We start from the raw sequence: 20,877 nt of genomic DNA on the forward strand, positions 1-20,877 counted from the left end.
CGGTGAGGTCAGTGGCGTGCGGTGAGGCACTACAGCCATAATGTCTGCCGAATCCTGCCGATGACCCCTACCGCCACCGAGCCAATGCCCGCCACTGCCTCTGAGCCGATGCCCGCTGCCACCACCAATGGCTTACAAACTCGCCCACCATCAACTGACCCAGCCCTCCGCCACTAATTTGCAACTCAGTCCAAAGCCGCCAATGCCCGCTGCATGCTTGCTCATCATACTTGTGATATATTGTACATTTTTATAGAAAAAAATAATAATTTGTGTTTGGGACTGGGAAGGCAGTGGGAGGAGGACATGAATGCAATTTTGTTGTCCAGGGCTTCCATTAACTTAATGGAGAAGGGTCTGAATGGGTTAAAAATGTAAAAAAAACTGCGTGAGGTCCCCCCTCCTAAGTATAACCAGCCTCGGGCTCTTTGAGCCGGTCCTGGTTGTTTAAATACTGGGAAAAAATTGGACAGGGGTTAGACAACCAGCATCGGGCTCTTAGTCCGGTCCTGGTTCCAAAAATACGGGGGACAAAAGATGTAGGGGTCCCCCCGTATTTTTAAAACCAGCACCGGGCTCCACTAGCCAGGGACATAATGCCACAGCCGGGGGACACATTTATGTAGGTCCCTGCGGCCGTGGCATTATCCCCCCAACTAGTCACCACTGGCCGGGGTTCCCTGGAGTGGGGACCCCTTAAATCAAGGGGTCACCCCCCCTCCAGGCACCCAAGGGCCAGGGGTGAAGCCCGAGGCTGTCCCCCCCCATCCGTGGGCTGTGGATGGGAGGCTGATAGCCATGTAAGTAAAAAAAGAATATTGTTTTTTGTTGTGGAACTACAAGGCCCAGAAAGCCTCCCCCGCTTGCTGGTACTTGGAGAACCTCAAGTACCAACATGCAGGGAAATAACGGGCCCGCCGGTACCTGTAGTTCTACAACAGAAAAAATACCCAAATAAAAACACAACTCACACACCGTGACAGTAAAAATGTATTAAAACACACTGACACACTCACACATACTTACCTTTATCCCACGCCGGTCACTTCCACTTGTCCAGTAGAATCCAGTAGGGGAATCTGTAAAAATGAGAGACAGATTACTTGCCTACATCCCACGCCGGTCACGTCCACTTGTCCAGTAGAATCCAATAGGGGCACCTGTAAAAATGAGAGACAGATTACTTACCTACATCCCACGCCGGTCACGTCCACTTGTCCAGTAGAATCCAATAGGGGTACCTGTAAAAATGAGAGACAGATTACTTACCTACATCCCACGCCGGTCACGTCCACTTGTCCAGTAGAATCCAGTAGGGGAATCTGTAAAAATGAGAGACAGATTACTTACCTACATCCCACGCCGGTCACGTCCACTTGTCCAGTAGAATCCAATAGGGGTACCTGTAAAAATGAGAGACAGATTACTTACCTACATCCCACGCCGGTCATGTCCACTTGTCCAGTAGAATCCAGTAGGGGAATCTGTAAAAATGAGAGACAGATTACTTACCTACATCCCACGCCGGTCACGTCCACTTGTCCAGTAGAATCCAATAGGGGCACCTGTAAAAATGAGAGACAGATTACTTACCTACATCCCACGCCGGTCACGTCCACTTGTCCAGTAGAATCCAATAGGGGCACCTGTAAAAATGAGAGACAGATTACTTACCTACATCCCACGCCGGTCACGTCCACTTGTCCAGTAGAATCCAATAGGGGTACCTGTGAAAATGAGAGAGAGATTACTTACCTACATCCCACGCCGGTCACGTCCACTTGTCCAGTAGAATCCAATAGGGGCACCTGTAAAAATGAGAGACAGATTACTTACCTACATCCCACGCCGGTCACGTCCACTCGTCCAGTAGAATCCAATAGGGGTACATCTAAAAATGAAAATGATACTTACAAACTTCAATCCACAGGAGGAGAGAGAGAGAGAGAGAGAGAGAGGGGGGGGGGGGGGGGGAGAGAGACTAACCTGCTGCTGCTGCTGGGGAGACCGGCACACACTGCAGGGCCACGACGGGAGGATGAAGCCGGCGGAGGAGGGGGAGAGCCGCACACCGCCGCTCCTGTCAGCGGACGGGGCGCACACTACAGACGCCAATAACCGCCGGGACAATTAACACACACACAATTAACACACACGCACACACACACACACAATTAACACACACGCACGCTGTCCCACACACACAAATAACACACACTCACACTGTCCCACACACACACAATTAACACACACTCACACTGTCCCACACACACCCACACAATTAACACACATTCACACTGTCCCACACACACAAATTAACACACTCACACTGTCCCACACACACAATTAACACACACACACAATTAACACACATTCACACTGTCCCACACACACACACAATTAACACACGCACACTGTCCCACACACACACACAATTAACACACGCACGCTGTCCCACAACCACAAATAACACACACGCACACTGTCCCACACACACACAATTAACACGCACGCACGCTGTCCCACACACACACACAATTAACACACACGCACGCTGTCCCACACACACAAATAACACACACTCACTGTCCCACACACACACAATTAACACACCCACACAATTAACACACATTCACACTGTCCCACACACACACACACACACACACACACACACACACACACACACACACACACACACAATTAACACACTCACACTGTACCACACACACAATTAACACACACAATTAACACACATTCACACTGTAACACACATTCACACTGTCCCACACACACACAATTACCACACTCACACTGTCACACAATTAACACACACTCACACACAATTAACAAACACACACTGTCCTGCACCCCCCTCTCCTGACAGAAAAAAAATATAAACAGAATTGAAAAGCCCGCTCACCAGTGAAGGCCGCGCGTGCGCACCTCCGAGGTCGCGCGCACCTCCCAGGTCGCGCGCGATCGCGTACAGTTATACAGTACAGTGTGCAGGGAGGAAGGGGGGGGGGGGGTGAGGGGAGGCTCCTGGCTGCCGCTGCCTGTCCAGTGTGACAGGCACAGCAGCCGGGGACGAGACAGGGAGAGCGCCGCAGGTAGCGCCGGCGGAATCCCTGTCGCATGGGGTGAGCGGGCCGTGCCGGTGGCGCCCCCTCTGTTGGGGCTTCCACGGCGCCCAGGGCACGTGCCCTGCTCGCCCCGTGCTAGATACGCCTCTGCACCAAACGTACAGTATGCAGGAAAGACGTGAAAGAAACCATGACTACTGGTACAGTATATGCTTGGCTGCATCCAACAGCATAGGGGTGTGAGTGGTAGCATTACTTTATATTGGACACAATGTAATAGTGTCATGGAGTGTAATACACTAGAGTCCATATGTGTTTAGGTAGACAATAACCATGGTGACTTTCATACACCACAATGTTGACTGTTATGATGTTAAAATGTTAACAATGTATCGACAATCACAAAATTTCGACAGGTGAAAAGTCAGAATGTCGACATTAGGATGAGGCTGCTGGCGGGAGAGTTATACTGCGTATGGGGGGTAGGGTTAGGTAGTAGAGGGAGGTAAAGGTGTAGGTAGGGGTTAGAAATAGTGAAGAAAAACCAGAATGACTGAGGATCGGAGGTAGGTAGGCCAATCCCCGGGATTCTGGCCTAAAAATGCTGGAATTTGAATCCCCGGATTGGAGCCTCCAATCCCGGGATTCACTGGATTAGGTGTCAGTTTTGCTGGGCAGCGCTGAGCACTATAGTACAGCATTGCCCGGCTGTGCTGCCCGGTTGGCAGCGGGGTATTTAAAGCTGACCGCGTCGGCAACATTTCAAATGTAGTGCCGGCCACCAGCCAATTCTGACTGGCTGGCAGCCAGCGCTACATTTGAAATGCCAACGGCGCGGTCCGTGTGTGTCCATGCCTGCTTGACTAATAGTAAGTATTGCTACCTACACCCACCCTCCCTCCTCCCTACGTCCTCCCTCCCACGCTGCTCCCTACATCCTCCTAATCGGAGATCTGACCCGGTAGTGACGGTGACATGACCACTGGGGCCCGGAAGACACTGCTGCAGTCGCCAGGAGCAGGTAAGTCACCACTAGGCTGCCAGGGACTATATGTCAACATTGTAATATATTGACATTTCATCACTGTCTACATGATGAATATTGGCATGGTCAGCGCTGACATTATAACCATGTCGACGTGTCGAATGTCGTTATTATGGCTGTCAATCTATCATACATCAAACTGAGTGACTTAATATAATAGAAGAGCTCTAGTGCTAATGATCAGAATGCTTTAAGGACTGTCAGCTGGATGGGTCAGTGAGCAGTCAGCCAATCAGAAGCGGCATAGTATTGCACTAACTGCCCATTACACAAAAGAGTTACGCCCCCCGGAAAGGCAGATCTGTGGATGCAGTCACATGTAATCATGGGGCAGATTTATTAAGCTCGGTGAAGTGATAAAGTGAAAGGTGATAAAGCACCAGCCAATCAGAACCTAACTACCATGTCACAGGCTGGGTTTGAAAAATGACAGTTAGGAGCTGACTGGCTGATCCTTTATCTCCTTCCAATTTATCACTTCACTTAGCTTAATAAATCTGCCCCCATGTCCTCAATCTCTTTCTTGCCTGCTGTGGAGGGGACCCAACCTTAATACTTACATACTGATCTTTGTTCTGTTGTGTGCACTCACAGTACAGAAATGTGTATATTATGCCAAACAAATTGTCATATCACCTACTCTAACCTTACTGAGCATCTCCTGAGTGCCAGGCTCCCAGACATCTGTCCTACTACACCCTTGTGAAGAGAAAACAAGCTCATTGTAAAAACCGTTGCATACTTGTGTAATGACCTGTACGTTTCAGTTCATTTATTTTGTTACAGAGGAGGGGAGGTTGTCACATATAAAATAACTGGCATTATGGTCTTTGTGTTTCAGACCTAAAGTAGAAAGAGGTGGTCCCTTTAAAGCCCTGCTCTTTGACTCCATGTTCGATCACTACAGAGGTGTTGTAGCCAGTATTGCCATCTTTGGTGGGGAAGTGTGCAAAGGCAACAAAATTGTGTCTGTTCACACTGGCAAGAGCTATGACGTCAATGAGGTTGGCATCCTGACTCCTGAAGAAATGCCAACTGATAAATTGTAAGTATCATATTTCCTGGTGGCCACTATGGTTTGCGGTAGTAAAACAAAAATACAAACAAAAAACCTAATAATATAAAAGAAAATGAACTGTTTAGTGAGGTATCTTGCCCAATAGCGGAGCCTCAGAGGCTGATTTATGAGGGCTGTGGTGCTGACATTGCACCCAATTCCAGCCTCAGCTTCCAGTGTGCAGAACCAGTAGAGACAGCTTTATTGCAGGAGACATCTCACCACATGGAACATTGATAGTAACCTGAGTCATGTTTTGCCATTATGACAATTGTGAGCTGACAACAAGATATTGGGGGTAATTCCAAGTTGATCGCAGCAGGAAATTTTTTAGCAGTTGGGCAAAACCATGTGCACTGCAGGGGAGGCAGATATACCATTTGCAGAGAGAGTTAGATTTGGGTGGGTTATTTTGTTTCTGTGCAGGGTAAATACTGGCTGCTTTTTTTTTACACTGCAATTTAGATTGCAGATTTAACTCACCACACCCAAATCTAAAGCCCAGTACCCACGGGCCGATGCTGGAGAGATGTGTGCTGAGCGAACCGCTCAGCACACATCTCTCCTGCCGCTCAGCACAGCGCAATCTGTGCTGAACGTGCGGGGGGAGACGGGGGGGCCGCTCACTTCACCCAGCGGGTGAAGTGAGCGACCCGCTAGATTGGCCTGCATGTAGGCCAATCTAGCAGCAGCGATAGCGATGTGCGGGGCCGCGCATCGCTATCGCCGAGGGGGCTACACACGGAGCGATCATGCTGATATTCTAAGCAATCTAGTCAGATTGCTTAGAATATCGCTCCGTGAGTACCCCCCTTAACTCTCTCTGCACATGTTATATCTGCCTCCCCTGCAGTGCACATGGTTTTGCCCAACTGCTGACAAAGTTCCTGCTGCGATCAACTCAGAATTACCCCCATTGTTCAATACAGTCTGCTTTATCTGTGTCTTAAGCTGGATACATACTATGAAGGACATGTACTAAGCAGTGATAAAAGTGGAGACGTTGCCCATGTCAGCCAATCAGCTGCTCTGTATACTTTTATATTATGCAAATTATAAATGTTACATCAATGCTGATTGGTTGTCATGGGCAACTTCTCCACTGGCTCACTTCTCCACTTAGTACATGTCCCCCTAAGTGGTATATCGGCCATTCATTTGAACGGTTGATGTATCACGAGCGTGTCAGCAGGTGTCTATTCTGATATGTTTGTGAACGACGTTATATAGACATATCGTGTCGGCCCTGTAGCACAGCCGATGGCCGATATACCTACAAATACTGTATATCGGCACATCTGTCTATGTGTGCAGCCGATCTGTTGGCCAGGTGTGTACCCTGCTTAGCAAGTGGAAACCTTAAGCACGCACTGTCATTTGGAATTTGGTTTTTGTGTTACAGACCTGGGCCAATATTCCAGTTTGTGCTTAGATAAAAAATAATCTAAATAAGTGACATTAATGCTGTGAGATTTCTGTGATAAATATGGTCACAGTTACACTTGCAGGCCACTAGGTGGTGGTATGATAACTGAAAAAATTGAAACTATAAATAAAACAAATGGATGCTGTTGTTAATTTAGGCTATAAGAAATGACTGTTGTTATTTCATGAAATAATTGCTATGGGGAGTTTTACATAGATTTACTAAAACTGGATCTGTTACATTTTCACTTTGTACCTAGTGCAGTATTTAAGTGTAAACAGACCATTTTCAAGCTTCACCTCTCTGGAGAGTGCAGATAATCAGCGTGCTCTATACGCAGGTGTGGTGCCTGAGAGTCGCCCACATATTACTCTATCTCACTCCCGTACAGCTGCCCTATTGCTCCGCTGCCACATGGCGGTGCTCATGATGTAGGAACATGAGGTAAGGGAGGTCCCTGGGAGTGAAGAGCTATATACGGGAAGTCTCCTAGAGTTACCATTTGCATATAGGGCACAATGTTTTTCAGTAGTCTCCACCATGTGAAGGATGTGCCTCCACACAGCTGTGACATCAGTCATAGTGCTCCAAAAGCCTTGGCATGACTGACATGCAGCAGTCATTTGGGGGCAATGACAGAGGGACGCCATAGTCAATGGCTGCGTGGTTTTTGCTTGGGTTACTCAGATGTCCAATGACTACGCCGAGGAGCAGATCACAGAATTGCATAATTTAGCTCAGCCCACACCTCTTTCATTCTCCGCTAATAACTGTAAAAATGTTTTAGCTACACTGTCTTTCTCCTCCGCAAATACTCAAGAGACAGAAATGCTTGGCAAGTTATTATATATGTATTTATTTCTTTCAGATGTGCTGGGCAGGTAGGTTACCTGGTCGCTGGAATGAAAGCAGTACAGGAAGCACAAATAGGTGACACATTCCATCTATACAAGCAGCCTGTGGAGCCACTGCCAGGATTCAAGGATGCAAAGCCTATGGTATTTGCGGGTAAGATAAATTAGCCTGTGCTTCTAGCCCTTCACTTCTTCTGCTTACTTCCCCGAGAACAAAATAAAAGCTGTTTTAGAAAAATCTCCACCAATATCCCTTTTACCTGCGAAGCAACACTGAAGTCCAGGGCCCCATAGCATCATGATGGGCATGGAGAGAACCCTTCGGCCCCTGAGGCCTCGCTCTGCTCTGTGAGACTTAAAGCATTACCTTGGCTTTGCTGTGCATGCCTAGAAGAGAAGTGCGGATCGGAGGGGGAGGTGCTTCTCTAGCTGATAGACTTCCTCACCACAGGACCCATAGCAACCGCATGGCCTGCTCCAGACACTGCCTTCGACCTTGGCTAGGGTAAAATAAAACAATCGGGAATACGAATGCATTAGAACTCTGTACTCCACACACACCTTGCTGCAATGTGGGTTGGAAGCACTTGCTAAGTGTTCATAGAGGAGAAATCCAGGAAGCAAGCATGGGAGGCGTGATGATGTGACATGCATTCCCACCCTCCTGGTGTGTTTCACGTCATCATCATGCAGGGGGACCTTGATGATGCATTCAGAACATCAGACCTCATCCACCGTGTCCTTGCGCAGTGGAAGCTGGGCCATAATGTTGCAAATAGTCATCACCCCATTCCATTCACAAGACAAGCTGGATCCAGGTTTAGGGGAGTCTTGGACTCCCCAAAATTAGTGCGTCTTCCGGACAGTCCAGGAGAGTTTGCAAGTATGTCCTGAGCACAGATATCTTATACAAGTACATTATTTATTTACAGTAAAATGCAGTGATCTCATTAAGTTTAGTTAGCAGCACATCGTGTTTCAGTGTTGACAAACATAACCATATAAAAATCATTGCTTACTGAGGTATTTATCAATGATTCTAAATATAGAACAGCAAGTCGGCGGCACTCAGAATAATACAAGGTGAACTTTCAATTTGTCATGATTCTAAATATAAAAAAAGTTGTTATGACTTTTCTTTTCCCTTCCCATAGTTTGCTTGTATTTAGCAGAAGCGTAGTAATGATGTAAACAGAAAACCCGTCCTTAGAAGATAAACCAGTCAGCTCCCAGCCTTGAGATGTTGACAAGTTTTTGCCACATTGTCAGAAAATGTTGGTTTGCTGAAATAAGGGGATTGATAATGCCATGCGATGATGAATAATTCATGTCATGTTTCTTCTCATTTTGTCTTTGAAGTTTGTTTTCTTGTGGCTAAGTGACGTTCTGTGATACATATTTAAATGATAAAGTTTGAACCAGACAATTCATATTATGGTTTTCATAACCTTTTATATGTTATGTTTTGTTTTGTTTAAGGTATGTTTCCAGTCGACCAGTCGGAGTACAGCAATTTGAAAAATGCTCTAGATAAGCTGACCTTGAATGATTCCAGTGTCTCTGTCAGCCGGGACAGTAGCGCTGCACTGGGGGCTGGCTGGAGGTGAGTCTTCAGCTGCTTATTTCCTGCATCCATTCTTATCTAACTGTATTATACATTATTTCAGCACTCTTGGGGGGAGATTCAAATGTTTGAAAAGTCGGTTGGGTGTCTGTTTTTTCCTATTAGATAGGAAAAAACAGACTCCCAACTGACTTTTCAAACATTTGAATCTCCCCCTTGGAATGTTATGGTAATCTGTTTGTGTTTTATAGTGATACACCTATAAATTTGTATAATTGGCCACACATTCTTTATTACTGTTTTTTTAATGGACTATCCTTAACCTGCAGTCAGTGGATGTGGGGGGCTTTTTATTACCAAGAGCAAAGTTGCAGCCGCATTGTGCAAATGAAGCTTTGGACCTGCTTTGTGCAAGTACAATGGGGGTCATTCCGAGTTGCTCGCTAGCTGTCGTTGTTCGCTGCGTAGCGATCAGTGGAAAAAAAGTCTAATCTGCGTTTGCACCGCAATGCGCACGCGTGACGTACGGGTACAAAGAGCATCGTGGTTTTGCACAGGTTCTAGCGACGCTTTCAGTTGCACAGCCGATCGCAAGGAGATTGACAGGAAGAGGGCATTTCTGGGTGTCAACTGACCGTTTTCTGGGAGTGTTTGGAAAAACGCAGGCGTGGCCGGGCGTTTGCTGTGCGGGTATCTGAGGTCATTACCGTGTCACTCGTCGCAGCAATCATCGCACAGGATAAGTAACTACAGGGCTGGTCTTGTTTTGCTCAAAATGTGTTTGCAGCCGCACTCCTGCAAAGCGAAAATACACTCCCCCGTGGGCGGCGACTATGCGTTTGCACGGCTGCTAAAAACTGCTAGAGAGCGATCAACTCGCTCAACCAGTATGCCTAGATTTCATGCAAGGTGCCTAGGATTACAGAACAAGCAGCAGAGATGTGCACATATTGCAAAGTTCAACACACGCCCACAGTTGCCTCTATTAGACACAGTCCAATGATGAAAGTAAGCCATAAATGGATCTAGGATAGGTATGCACTAAGAACACTGATGGCCCATCTAGCATACAAAACCGAGGTTCTGTGACCCTAAATTACCTCGCTTCTAATCACTGCATCCTGCAGAATTTCTGTGCACCAGCCACGGAAAGCCATAGCTACCATTTACCAAAGATATTTCAATGTTTTATTTAAAACAAAATAAACTTTCCCAGACCTGTAGCACTGGCAGTATACGGATTTAAAAAGGTAACAATTTCTGGAATATTGCACTGATTTATTTAAGCTGTTCCAGTATTCAGTGTACTTTTCTCTTCCCTCTGTGCTTACATTGAGTGTGTAAATAAAGCATAATAATAATGTATACACAGGTTGGGCTTTCTTGGCCTCTTACACATGGAGGTCTTTAACCAGCGGCTGGAGCAAGAATACAACGCGTCTGTCATAATGACGGCACCTACAGTCCCATACAGAGCTGTGCTGTCTTCACAGAAACTGATAAAGGTAAGTAGTGTGTACAGACGTCTTTATATGGTGCCCTTCCACACACAAGAGTGAATATACCATAAGAGATCTGCCTGCAAAGTGACGCATCCCTGCACAGCCCACAATTCAGGCAGCAGGCCCTCGCTAAGCTTAACCCAAACGTCCTTACCACCCAGTTACACTCCTTCAGCTGCAAATGGAGAGGACTCTAAAACGCTAGTACGTACACTCGGCCCTGTAGCATTCTGTACAGGAAAATGGAAGATCCATCTGCAAAACTGACGTGCATTCAACTCTGGCCTCAATGTGACTCATGCCCCTGGGATGTCACTTGTTACATTGGGAATATATAGGTTACACTGAAATGTATATTCGTTACTAGCTGCAGTATTTGTCACAGTACGCTTAGGCTGGGTACACAATCGCCAATATGTTGTTCGTATAGACGACATTTTGGCTGGACCATTGGCTTGTGTTTCTGCGAGCAACGTTAACTGGCATATCAGGCCGATGGCAATATATCATGCGTATGTACATCTGCATGTGTGTGTGGGAGACCCGCCAACTTAACAATATTTGCCCGCAGAATCCATTGAATATGATGTCACAAGTGTTTGGGCATAGTCAGATGGGTCTGCTGGCCAGACGATTGGTAAGTGGGTATCAGGGGTGCATTAAGAGAGGCAGGGGCCCATGTGCAGTCTCTGTCTGGGCCCCCGCCTTCTAGCTGGCAGCTCAGTAGACTCTGGGCACCAAGGTTACTAGGAGACCCTAGCACTGTGCCAATCTAGGGCACATGTGCAGGTCTCCGAGAAAATGGCGCGGTGGCCATTTTCCCAGTGTTTTTTCTACTGTGCAAGCGCAAATGGCCACTGCGCTATTTTCATGTGATTTGTGCTGTACTGCTGCAGCCAACACAGGGCTCTGGAGGGCACATTTTGCACCCATTATACATACTCTACTAAACCAATTGTTAGATGCGTTGACCAAGTGTGTACCCAGCTTTACATAGCAACTTCTTGTAAAGATTAAAGGAAAAGGGGGTGCGGGGGAGGAGCAAACTGTACCCAATTCTAGAGTGAGATACTCTGTGTATATTTGTAGAAACAGCAGGGGCCGGATGTAATGGCTTATGAGATGGCTGGAGCTCCGAGACTCCGGCTGAACTCGTAAGTTTTTTTTTTTAAAGCAGCAAACGTTTACAAGGCAAAACCAAGCAGGTTTACCCTTGTAAATGTTTGCTGCTTTAAAAAAAACATACAAGTTCGACCGTAGTCTCGGAGCTCCGGCCATCTCACAAGCCATTACATCCAGCCACAAATGTTGCTGCGTTCATGACGGTAACAAACGATTTCTGATTGCTTCAGCAAGCTAATTTTGTTTCCTGTTCTTTTGTCTGTTTTTGTTTGTTTGTAAATTGAGCAATTACAGAAAATATCCTGTAGCACCAATTTCCTACCTACACAATGCAGTTACATAAAGAGAGGCAGTTACCGACGGCTTCCTTTTATTGTATTAGCAAGCCCACGCAAATACAAAGCAATATGGGAACAGATTAAAAAGTTTTGCAGAAAAATATCAGACTTCATTCTAAAAAAAAATAAATAGAAAAAGAAATGGAATACTAACATGAATAAAATGATGAATTTTTAACAAATCTCATGTCTTGTTCGCCATACTGCTGTCACTGGTCTCTGATAACACTCCGACCTCAGGCATCTCTTCTCTGTCATTCCGAGTTTTTTGCTAGCTGCATTCGTTCGCTGCGCAAAAAAGTCACTTCTGCGCATGCGTATGCAGCGCAATGCGCACGTACGTCGTGCTATTACAACAAACTATGTAGTTTCACACAGGGCTAGCGAAGCTTTTCAGTCGCACTGGTTGCCGCAGTGTGATTGACATGAAGTGGGCGTTTCTGGGGGGCAACTGACGGTTTTCAGGGTGTGTTCGAAAAAACGCAGGCGTGGCTGGGCGAACGCAGGGCGTGTTCGTGACGTCAAAATAGGAACTGAACAGTCTGAAGTCATTTCAAGCGCTGAGTACGTATTGAGCTAATCTAAAACTGCACAAAAAGACTTTGCCGCCGCTCTGCGATTCTTTTGTTCGCACTTCTGCTAAGCTAAAATACACTCCCAGTGGGAGGCGGCATAGCATTTACACGGCTGCTAAAAACAGCTAGCGAGCGCACAACTCGGAATGACCACCATAGTATCCTCATTCAACAGCTAATTGCTTGTCCACATGGGATGTTTTAGTGACCTCGTTTTGAATTCCATATGAAATATAAATGGAAGAGAGCAACAAGTGATAGGCTGCAGGCAGAAAGATCACTGATCCCTACACCTATAGCCTAGTATGTGGTACACGTAGGCAGACGCACTTTTCTTCCATTTTGGCTGTCATGTTTTGTAATTGCTGCTCTCATTTAAACAGTATTTATAAAGCCCAGAGAACACACCTAATGGTGCATTTTCCTAAATCAAAAACTGTCTTAACGTTTTTCGATCAGTAAGATACGCACAAACGCAGGGTTTCTGGAGGGGAGTTTCCAAATGTTTGATTTTAGAATTGTCAGAGCCCATGTTTGATGCATAGGGGTATATTCAATGGAGAGGATCTGATACATCAGTATTCAATAGCGGGACGTTTCCGCTCGTTTCGCCTCGCACTCTGACCATTCATTTCCGCCCTTTCATGGGCGAAAATGAATGGTCGAAAATGGACTGTTTTCGACTGCGGCAGGGTCGAAAACACATGGATTCTGGTCATCCATGTGTTTTTCGATTTGTCGGAAGTTCCGACAGGGCAGAAAAACGGCACTTCAATTGAATATTGAAGTGTCGGAAAGTTCCAATTATCGGCAGAAAGTGCTGTCTTTCTGCCCTGTCATAACTTCCAACTGTAATTAAATATACCTAATAATAAGCATGTATTAAGCTATAGTCTGCCCAAAACAAAGTGCAGTTTATGTAATACAGTACTTTAGACACATGTAGGCCCAATGTTCACAGTAAAGCCGCTTACCAGATTCTATCTCTGGTGTGATGATTGAGCTTTCAGAGCCACAGACACACACACAGCAGACTTGGTAGGAAAATCTGTGCAGCAGCTCATTCCACCCCCCTTTATACAGCATGTAGTGACCGCTGGCCAGGTTGAGGGGAAGGGGGGTTTCCGGGCAACTGGAACTACTAGCATTGGTGATGATGCACCAGTGGAAATTATACACATGCAGAGGATTACATATGACCGCTCTGCCTCTAATGCTGGGTACACACTAAATGATGGCACATTGCTCCATCCGTACACACTGCACGATGCAGTGGATAATGGCACAATGTATTGTTGCTAACCACATTTAAAATGTATGCCGTCGATCCCTGGTTCATCCTATTGGGCACGCAGCATGCCAGACAGGACGACACAGGGAACAACCCACATATCGTCCGATTAATCGCCTAATGTGTATCCGGCTTAAGTAACTTCTCAGCTGCAGATAATGTTAAGTAAACTGTTACAAAATGTATCTAACTCGCAATTTTAAAGCATAGATTTAAATGGTTTCTAACTTTGGAACGAAAAATCTTTTATTTTAATTCTTCATAAGGAATGTGGTGGCTCATTATATTTTTATCCAGAGACTATCCTTTTAGAACCGTATGTTTGATTTTTATTTATTTCTCTTACGTCCTAGAGGATGCTGGGGACTCCGTAAGGACCATGGGGTATAGACGGGCACCGCAGGAGATATGGGCACTCTAAAGAACTTTTAGTATGGGTGTGCACTGGCTCCTCCCTCTATGCCCCTCCTCCAGACCTCAGTTAGATTCTGTGCCCAGAGGAGAATGGGTGCTCTACAGGGGAGCTCTGCTGAGTTTCTCTGATAAAATAATTTTGTTAGGTTTTTTATTTTCAGGGAGCACTGCTGGCAACAGGCTCCCTGCATCGTGGGACTGAGGGGAGAGAAGCAGACCTACTTAAATGATAGGCTCTGCTTCTTAGGCTACTGGACACCATTAGCTCCAGAGGGATCGGACGCAGGTCTCCCCCTGCCGTTCTTCTTAGAGCCGCGCCGCCGTCCTCCTCGCAGAGCCGGAAGATAGAAGCCGGGTGAGTATAATGAAGAAAGAAGACTACTAAGGCGGCAGAAGACTTCAGATCTTCACTGAGGTAAGCCATTGCTCCCACAAGTTACACACACGGCAGGCACTGATGGGTGCAGGGTGCAGGGGGGGCGCCCTGGGCAGCAATATATGCTTCTATTTTTGGCATGTTAGATACATATGGGCTGCGGTGTCAGTGGATATGTTCATCCCCCGCCATTGTTTGTGAATTTGAGCAGGACCGAAGCCTGCCACTAGAGGGGGCGGAGCTTGGTCGCACAGCACTGACCAGCGCCATTTTCTCCACAGTGTGCTGAAGAGAAGCTGTCTCCCCGGACTCTCCCCTGCAGGACGGTGATACAGGGCTGAAAAAGAGGGGGGCACTTTTTGGCGCAGTAAGTGTATTACACGATTTACTTAATATAAAAGCGCTAAATCTGGGAATTGGTTCCAGTGTCAGTTGGCGCTGGGTGTGTGCTGGCATACTCTCTCTCTGTCTCTCCAAAGGGCCTTGTTGGGGAACTGTCCCCTTATAGATATATCCCTGTGTGTGTGTGTGTGTGAGGGTGTCGGTACGCGTGTGTCGACATGTCTGAAGCGGAAGGCTCATCCAAGGAGGAGGTGGAGCAGATGATTGTGGTGTCTCCGTCGGCAACGCCGACTCATGATTGGTATGATGTGGAATATTTTAAATGCTAATGTGACCTTATTACATAAGAGAATGGACAAAGCTGAGTCCAAGGAAACAGCAGGGAGTCAAACCGCGGATGTGACTGGGTCACAGGGCCCGTCAGGGTCTCAAAAGCGTCCCCTATCACAAATAGTAGACACTGATACCGACACGGATTCTGACTCCTAAGGTGGCCAAAAGTATTCATTATATGATTATGGCAATAAAAGATGTTTTACATATCACAGATGACCCCTCTGTCCCTGACACGAGGGTGCGCATGTTTAAGGAAAAGAAACCTGAGGTAACGTTTCCTCCATCTCATGAACTGAACAAATTATTTGAAAAAGCTTGGGAAACTCCAGACAAAAAACTGCAGATTCCCAAGAGGATCCTTATGGCGTATCCTTTCCCTGCAAAGGACAGGGTACGTTGGGAATCCTCGCCCAGGGTGGACAAGGCATTAACGCGTCTGTCCAAGAAAGTGGTGCTACCATCTCCTGACACCGCGGCCCTTAAGGATCCTGCGGATCGTAGACAGGAGACTACCTTAAAGTCTATTTATGCACATACAGGGGCATTACTCAGACCGGCAATAGCATCGGCATGGGTCTGTAGCACTGTTGCAGCATGGACAGATAACTTGTTGGCTGACATGGATACCCTGGACAAGGATACCGTTGTCCTGACTTTGGGCCACATTAAGGACGCAGTCTTGTATATGAGAGACGCTCAAAGAGACGTGGGACTGCTTGGCTCCAGAGCCAACGCCATGGCAGTTTCGGCAAGGCTCTGTGGACCCGCCAATGGTCGGGTGATGCCGACTCAAAAAAGCATATGGAGGTTTTACCTTACAAGGGTGAAGTTTTGTTTGGGGACGGTCTCGTGGACCTGGTTTCCACAGCTACCGTGGGTAAATCCTACTTTTTTGCCTTTTGTTCCCCCACAGCAAAAGAAAACCCCACAATATCAGATGCAGTCCTTTCGGTCGCATAAGTCCAGAAGAGGTCGGGGCTCCTCTTTCCTCGCCAGAGGTAAGGGTAGAGGTAAGAGAACATCTGCTTCGGCTAGTTCCCAGGAGCAGAAGTCCTCCCCGGCTTCTGCTAAATCCACCGCATGACGCTGGGGCTCCACGGAGGGAGTCCGCACCGGTGGGGGCACGTCTTCGACTCTTCAGCCAGGTCTGGGTCCTATCAGGCGTGGATCCTTGGGCGTTGGAAATTGTATCCCAAGGTTACAAACTGGAGTTCGAAGAGGTGCCCCCTCGCCGATTTCTCAAGTCGGCCTTGCCAACCTCTCCCCCGGAGAGGGAAGTGGTATTAGCTGCAATTCAAAAGCTGTGTCAACAGAAAGTGATTGTCAAGGTTCCCCTAGGCCAACAGGGCAAAGGGTACTATTCAACAATGTTTGTGGTCCCGAAGCCGGATGGTTCGGTCAGACCAATTTTGAATCTAAAATCACTAAACCTATACTTGAAAAAGTTCAAATTCAAGATGGAATCACTCCGGACTGTGATATCCAGTCTGGAAGCAGGGGATTTTATGGTGTCGCTGGACGTGAAGGATGCCTACCTTCATGTCCCCATATTTCCTCTTCATCAAGAATACCTGCGTTTCGTGGTACAGGACTGTCATTACCAGTTTCAGACGTTGCCGTTTGGGCTTTCCACGGCCCCGAGGATTTTCACCAAGGTAATGGCGGAAATGATGGTGCTCCTGCGCAAGCAGGGTGTCACAATTATCCCGTACTTGGACGATCTCCTGATAAAGGCGAGATCAAGGGATCAATTGCTGAAAAGCGTGTCACTCTCCCTGAGAGTGTTACATCAACACGATTGGATTCTCAATCTGCCAAAGTCACAGTTGCTTCCAACGACTCGACTATCATTCCTAGGCATGATTCTGGACACGGAACAAAAGAGGGCTTTTCTACCAATAGAAAAAGCCCAGGACATCCAGAACATGGTCAGGGACCTGCTAAAACCAAAAAGAGTGTCTGTTCATTAATGCTCTCGAGTTCTGGGAAAAATGGTGGCAGCCTACGAGGCCATTCCCTTCGGCAGGTTCCATGCGAGGACGTTTCAGTGGGACCTTCTCGACAAATGGTCAGGGTCCCATCTACACCTTCATCGAAAGATAAGCCTGTCCCCCAGGGCCAGGGTGTCTCTGCTGTGGTGGCTGCAGAGTACTCACCTTCTAGAGGGTCGCAGGTTCGACATTCAAGACTGGGTTCTGGTGACCACGGACGCGAACCTCCGAGGATGGGGAGCAGTCACAAAAGGAAGAAATTTTCAGGGGGTATGGTCAAGCCAGGAGGCTTGTCTTACACATCAACGTACTGGAATTGAGGGCCATATACAACGGCCTACGACAAGCGGAGTATCTTCTTCGCGACCTACCGGTTCTGATCCAATCAGACAACATCACAGCAGTGGCTCATGTAAACCGCCAAGGCGGGACAAGGAGCAGAGTGGCGATGGCGGAAGCCATCAGAATTCTGCGCTGGACAGAAAATCACGTAAGCGTTCTGTCAGTAGTCTTCATACCGGGGGTGGACAACTGGGAAGCAGACTTCCTCAGCAGACACGATCTCCATCCAGGAGAGTGGGGACTTCATCAAGAGGTCTTTGCAGAGATAGCAAGTCTTTGGGGACTTCCTCAAATAGACATGATGGCGTCACGCCTCAACAAAAAGCTTCGGAGATATTGTGCCAGGTCAAGGGACCCTCAGGCAGTAGCGGTAGACGCCCTAGTGACACCATGTCGGTCTATGTGTTCCCTCCTCTACCTCTCATCTCAAAAGTGTTGAGAATCATAAGACGAAACAGAGTACAAGCAATACTCGTGGTTCCAGATTGGCCTCGAAGGGCCTGGTATTCGGATCTTCAGGAAATGCTCACAGAAGATCCGTGGCCTCTTCCTCTCAGGGAGGACCTGTTACAGCAGGGGCCTTGCATGTTCCAAGACTTACCGCGGTTGCGTTTGACGGCATGGCGGTCGAACACCGAATCCTAGCAGAGAGAGGTATTCCGGAGGAAGTTATCCCTACTCTGATAAAGGCTAGGAAGGAGGTAACGGTGAAGCATTATCACCGTATCTGGAGGAAGTATGTATCTTGGTGTGAAATCAAGAATGCTCCTACGGAAGGTTTTCATCTGGGCTGTTTTCTCCACTTCCTACAGACGGGAGTGGATATGGGCCTAAATTTAGGCTCCATTAAGGTACAGATTTCGGCCCTATCTATATTTTTTCAAAAGGAATTGGCTTCTCTCCCTGAAGTTCAAACTTTCGTGAAGGGAGTGCTGCACATCCAGCCTCCTTTTGTGCCACCAGTGGCACCATGGGACCTTAACGTGGTGTTACAGTTCCTTAAATCACAATGGTTTGAACCTCTTCAAACGGTGGAATTAAAATTTCTCACCTGGAAGGTGGTTATGTTATTAGCCTTGGCATCTGCTCGGCGGGTGTCGGAGTTGGCGGCCTTATCTCACAAGAGCCCCTACTTGATTTTTCATGTGGATAGAGCAGAATTGAGGACTCGTCCTCAATTTCTGCCTAAGGTGGTCTCTTCTTTTCATTTGAACCAACCTATTGTGGTACCTGTGGCTACGGGTGACTTGGAGGATTCCAAGTCCATGGATGTGGTCAGGGCCTTAAAAATCTACGTAGCCAGGACGGCTAGGGTTAGGAAAACAGAGGCTCTGTTTGTCCTGTGTGCAGCCAACAAGATTGGCGCGCCTGCTTCTAAATAGACTATTGCTCGCTGGATCTGTAACACTATTCAGCAGGCTCATTCTACGGCTGGATTGCCGGTACCAAATTCGGTAAAGGTCCATTCCACTAGGAAGGCGTCTCGGCATTGCAGTTGTGCTGAGCTGCTACTTGGTCGGGTTCAAACACTTTTGCAAAATTCTACAAGTTTGATACCCTGGCTGATGAGGACCTCGCGTTTGCTCAATCAGTGCTGCAGAGTCATCCGCACTTTCCCGCCCGGTTTGGAGCTTTGGTATAAACCCCATGGTCCTTACGGAGTCCCCAGCATCCTCTAGGACGTAAGAGAAAATAAGATTTTAAACCTACCGGTAAATCTTTTTCTCCTAGTTCGTAGAGGATGCTGGGCGCCCGTCCCAGTGCGGACTAAATCTGCAAGACTTGTATATAGTTGTTGCTTACATAAGGGTTATGTTACACTTGGAATCGGTCTTTGACTGATACTGTTTTTTCATTCACACTGTTAACTAGTTGCGTATATTCTAAGTTATATGGTATGATTGGTGTGGGCTGGTATGAATCTTGCCCTTAGATTTACAAAATCCTTTCCTCATATTGTCCATCTCCTCTGGGCACAGTTTCTCTAACTGAGGTCTGGAGGAGGGTCATAGAGGGAGGAGCCAGTGCACACCCATACTAAAAGTTCTTTAGAGTGCCCATATCTCCTGCGGAGCCCGTCTATACCCCATGGTCCTTACGGAGTCCCCAGCATCCTCTACGGACTATTAGAAAAAGATTTACCGGTAGGTTTAAAATCTTATTTTTTTTAGCTTGATTTTTGCTTATGTAACTGTAATACTTGGCTGAAATAAGCTACATATTTCCTGTAGTGACAACAGGCTCTGATCTTCCATTCAGTTATTTAAGCATCATAAAGCTTCATGTGATCCCTGTTGCTTTGCTGATTTTGTGTAGGAATATGGAGCACAAGAGATAACCATTGTAAACCCAACTGCATTTCCTGATAAAACTGTGGCATCGGCATATCTTGAGCCTATGATACTGGGTACAATTATTTCACCGGATGAACACCTTGGAAAAATAATGTCTCTCTGTCAGGTCAGTAACAATTTTTAATTCTGCTATATTTTAAAAACTGTATAACATTCTTAGGACAGAGTGTCACGAGATAGGAATAATCGGTACTGGTTTGGGTTGCTGATATATTTAAGGGAGGTTCTAGTACAGGGAAAGTTGTGTTTACAACTAGTTTCCTGTATTCTAATATAGCAGAGCAGCTGTGAACAGGTTCCATGGAGGGCATCATATTTAAAAGACACATTTAGCATAAAGGAACCATATGGGGGCAATCCATCCCTTTGGAAGAGTTGGACATGTCCCAGACTTCCTCCCACCCCCAGCAAAGTGTGACCTTGTCCTCTTCTCGGTATCCGGTCTATAGATTTACACAAAAAAGCTCTACAGTCAATAGGTCGGCCACTAATGGTCAACAAGCATTAGGTCAAAAGGTCGACATGGTCACAATGTTGACAGGGTCAAAAGGTCGACACATTTTTTTTTTTTAGGGTTTGTTAAATTTTTACAACTTTTGCTGCATTTACTATCCATGTCACAAACTATCACCATTAGTAACCTTGTGGCGAGCAAAGTGGATTTAAAAATATTGGGGTAAAAAATGTTTAAAAACACAAAACAACACCCAATTTAAAAAAATAAAAAAAATTCTCTATCATCCATAGACGAGGTCCAAAGGAGCCGGTGCACATTAAATGTCTTCACTGGGTGTGCTGGCTCCTCCGCTCTATGCTCCCTCCCACAGGCAGTTTAGAAAAAAAAGTGCCCCAGGAGAGGATGCAC

At 46.7% G+C, this 20,877-nt stretch overlaps 1 protein-coding gene across 4 annotated transcripts in view; it reads left to right on the plus strand.

The window, feature by feature from the left end:
- The window catches only part of GUF1 (GTP binding elongation factor GUF1), a 178,148-nt gene that overhangs the window by 111,096 nt on the left and 46,175 nt on the right, over positions 1-20,877 (plus strand). For all 4 annotated transcript variants that reach the window (XM_063920983.1, XM_063920982.1, XM_063920981.1 and 1 more), the window contains 5 exons: positions 4,970-5,173; positions 7,480-7,619; positions 8,945-9,068; positions 10,402-10,534; positions 19,975-20,118. In XM_063920983.1, the coding sequence (XP_063777053.1) occupies positions 4,970-5,173; positions 7,480-7,619; positions 8,945-9,068; positions 10,402-10,534; positions 19,975-20,118 (745 nt within the window). The remainder of the gene's footprint in view (positions 1-4,969; positions 5,174-7,479; positions 7,620-8,944; positions 9,069-10,401; positions 10,535-19,974; positions 20,119-20,877) is intronic.

This window comes from Pseudophryne corroboree, chromosome 1 (genome assembly GCF_028390025.1).
Source record: "Pseudophryne corroboree isolate aPseCor3 chromosome 1, aPseCor3.hap2, whole genome shotgun sequence".
Lineage (NCBI taxonomy): Eukaryota > Metazoa > Chordata > Amphibia > Anura > Myobatrachidae > Pseudophryne > Pseudophryne corroboree.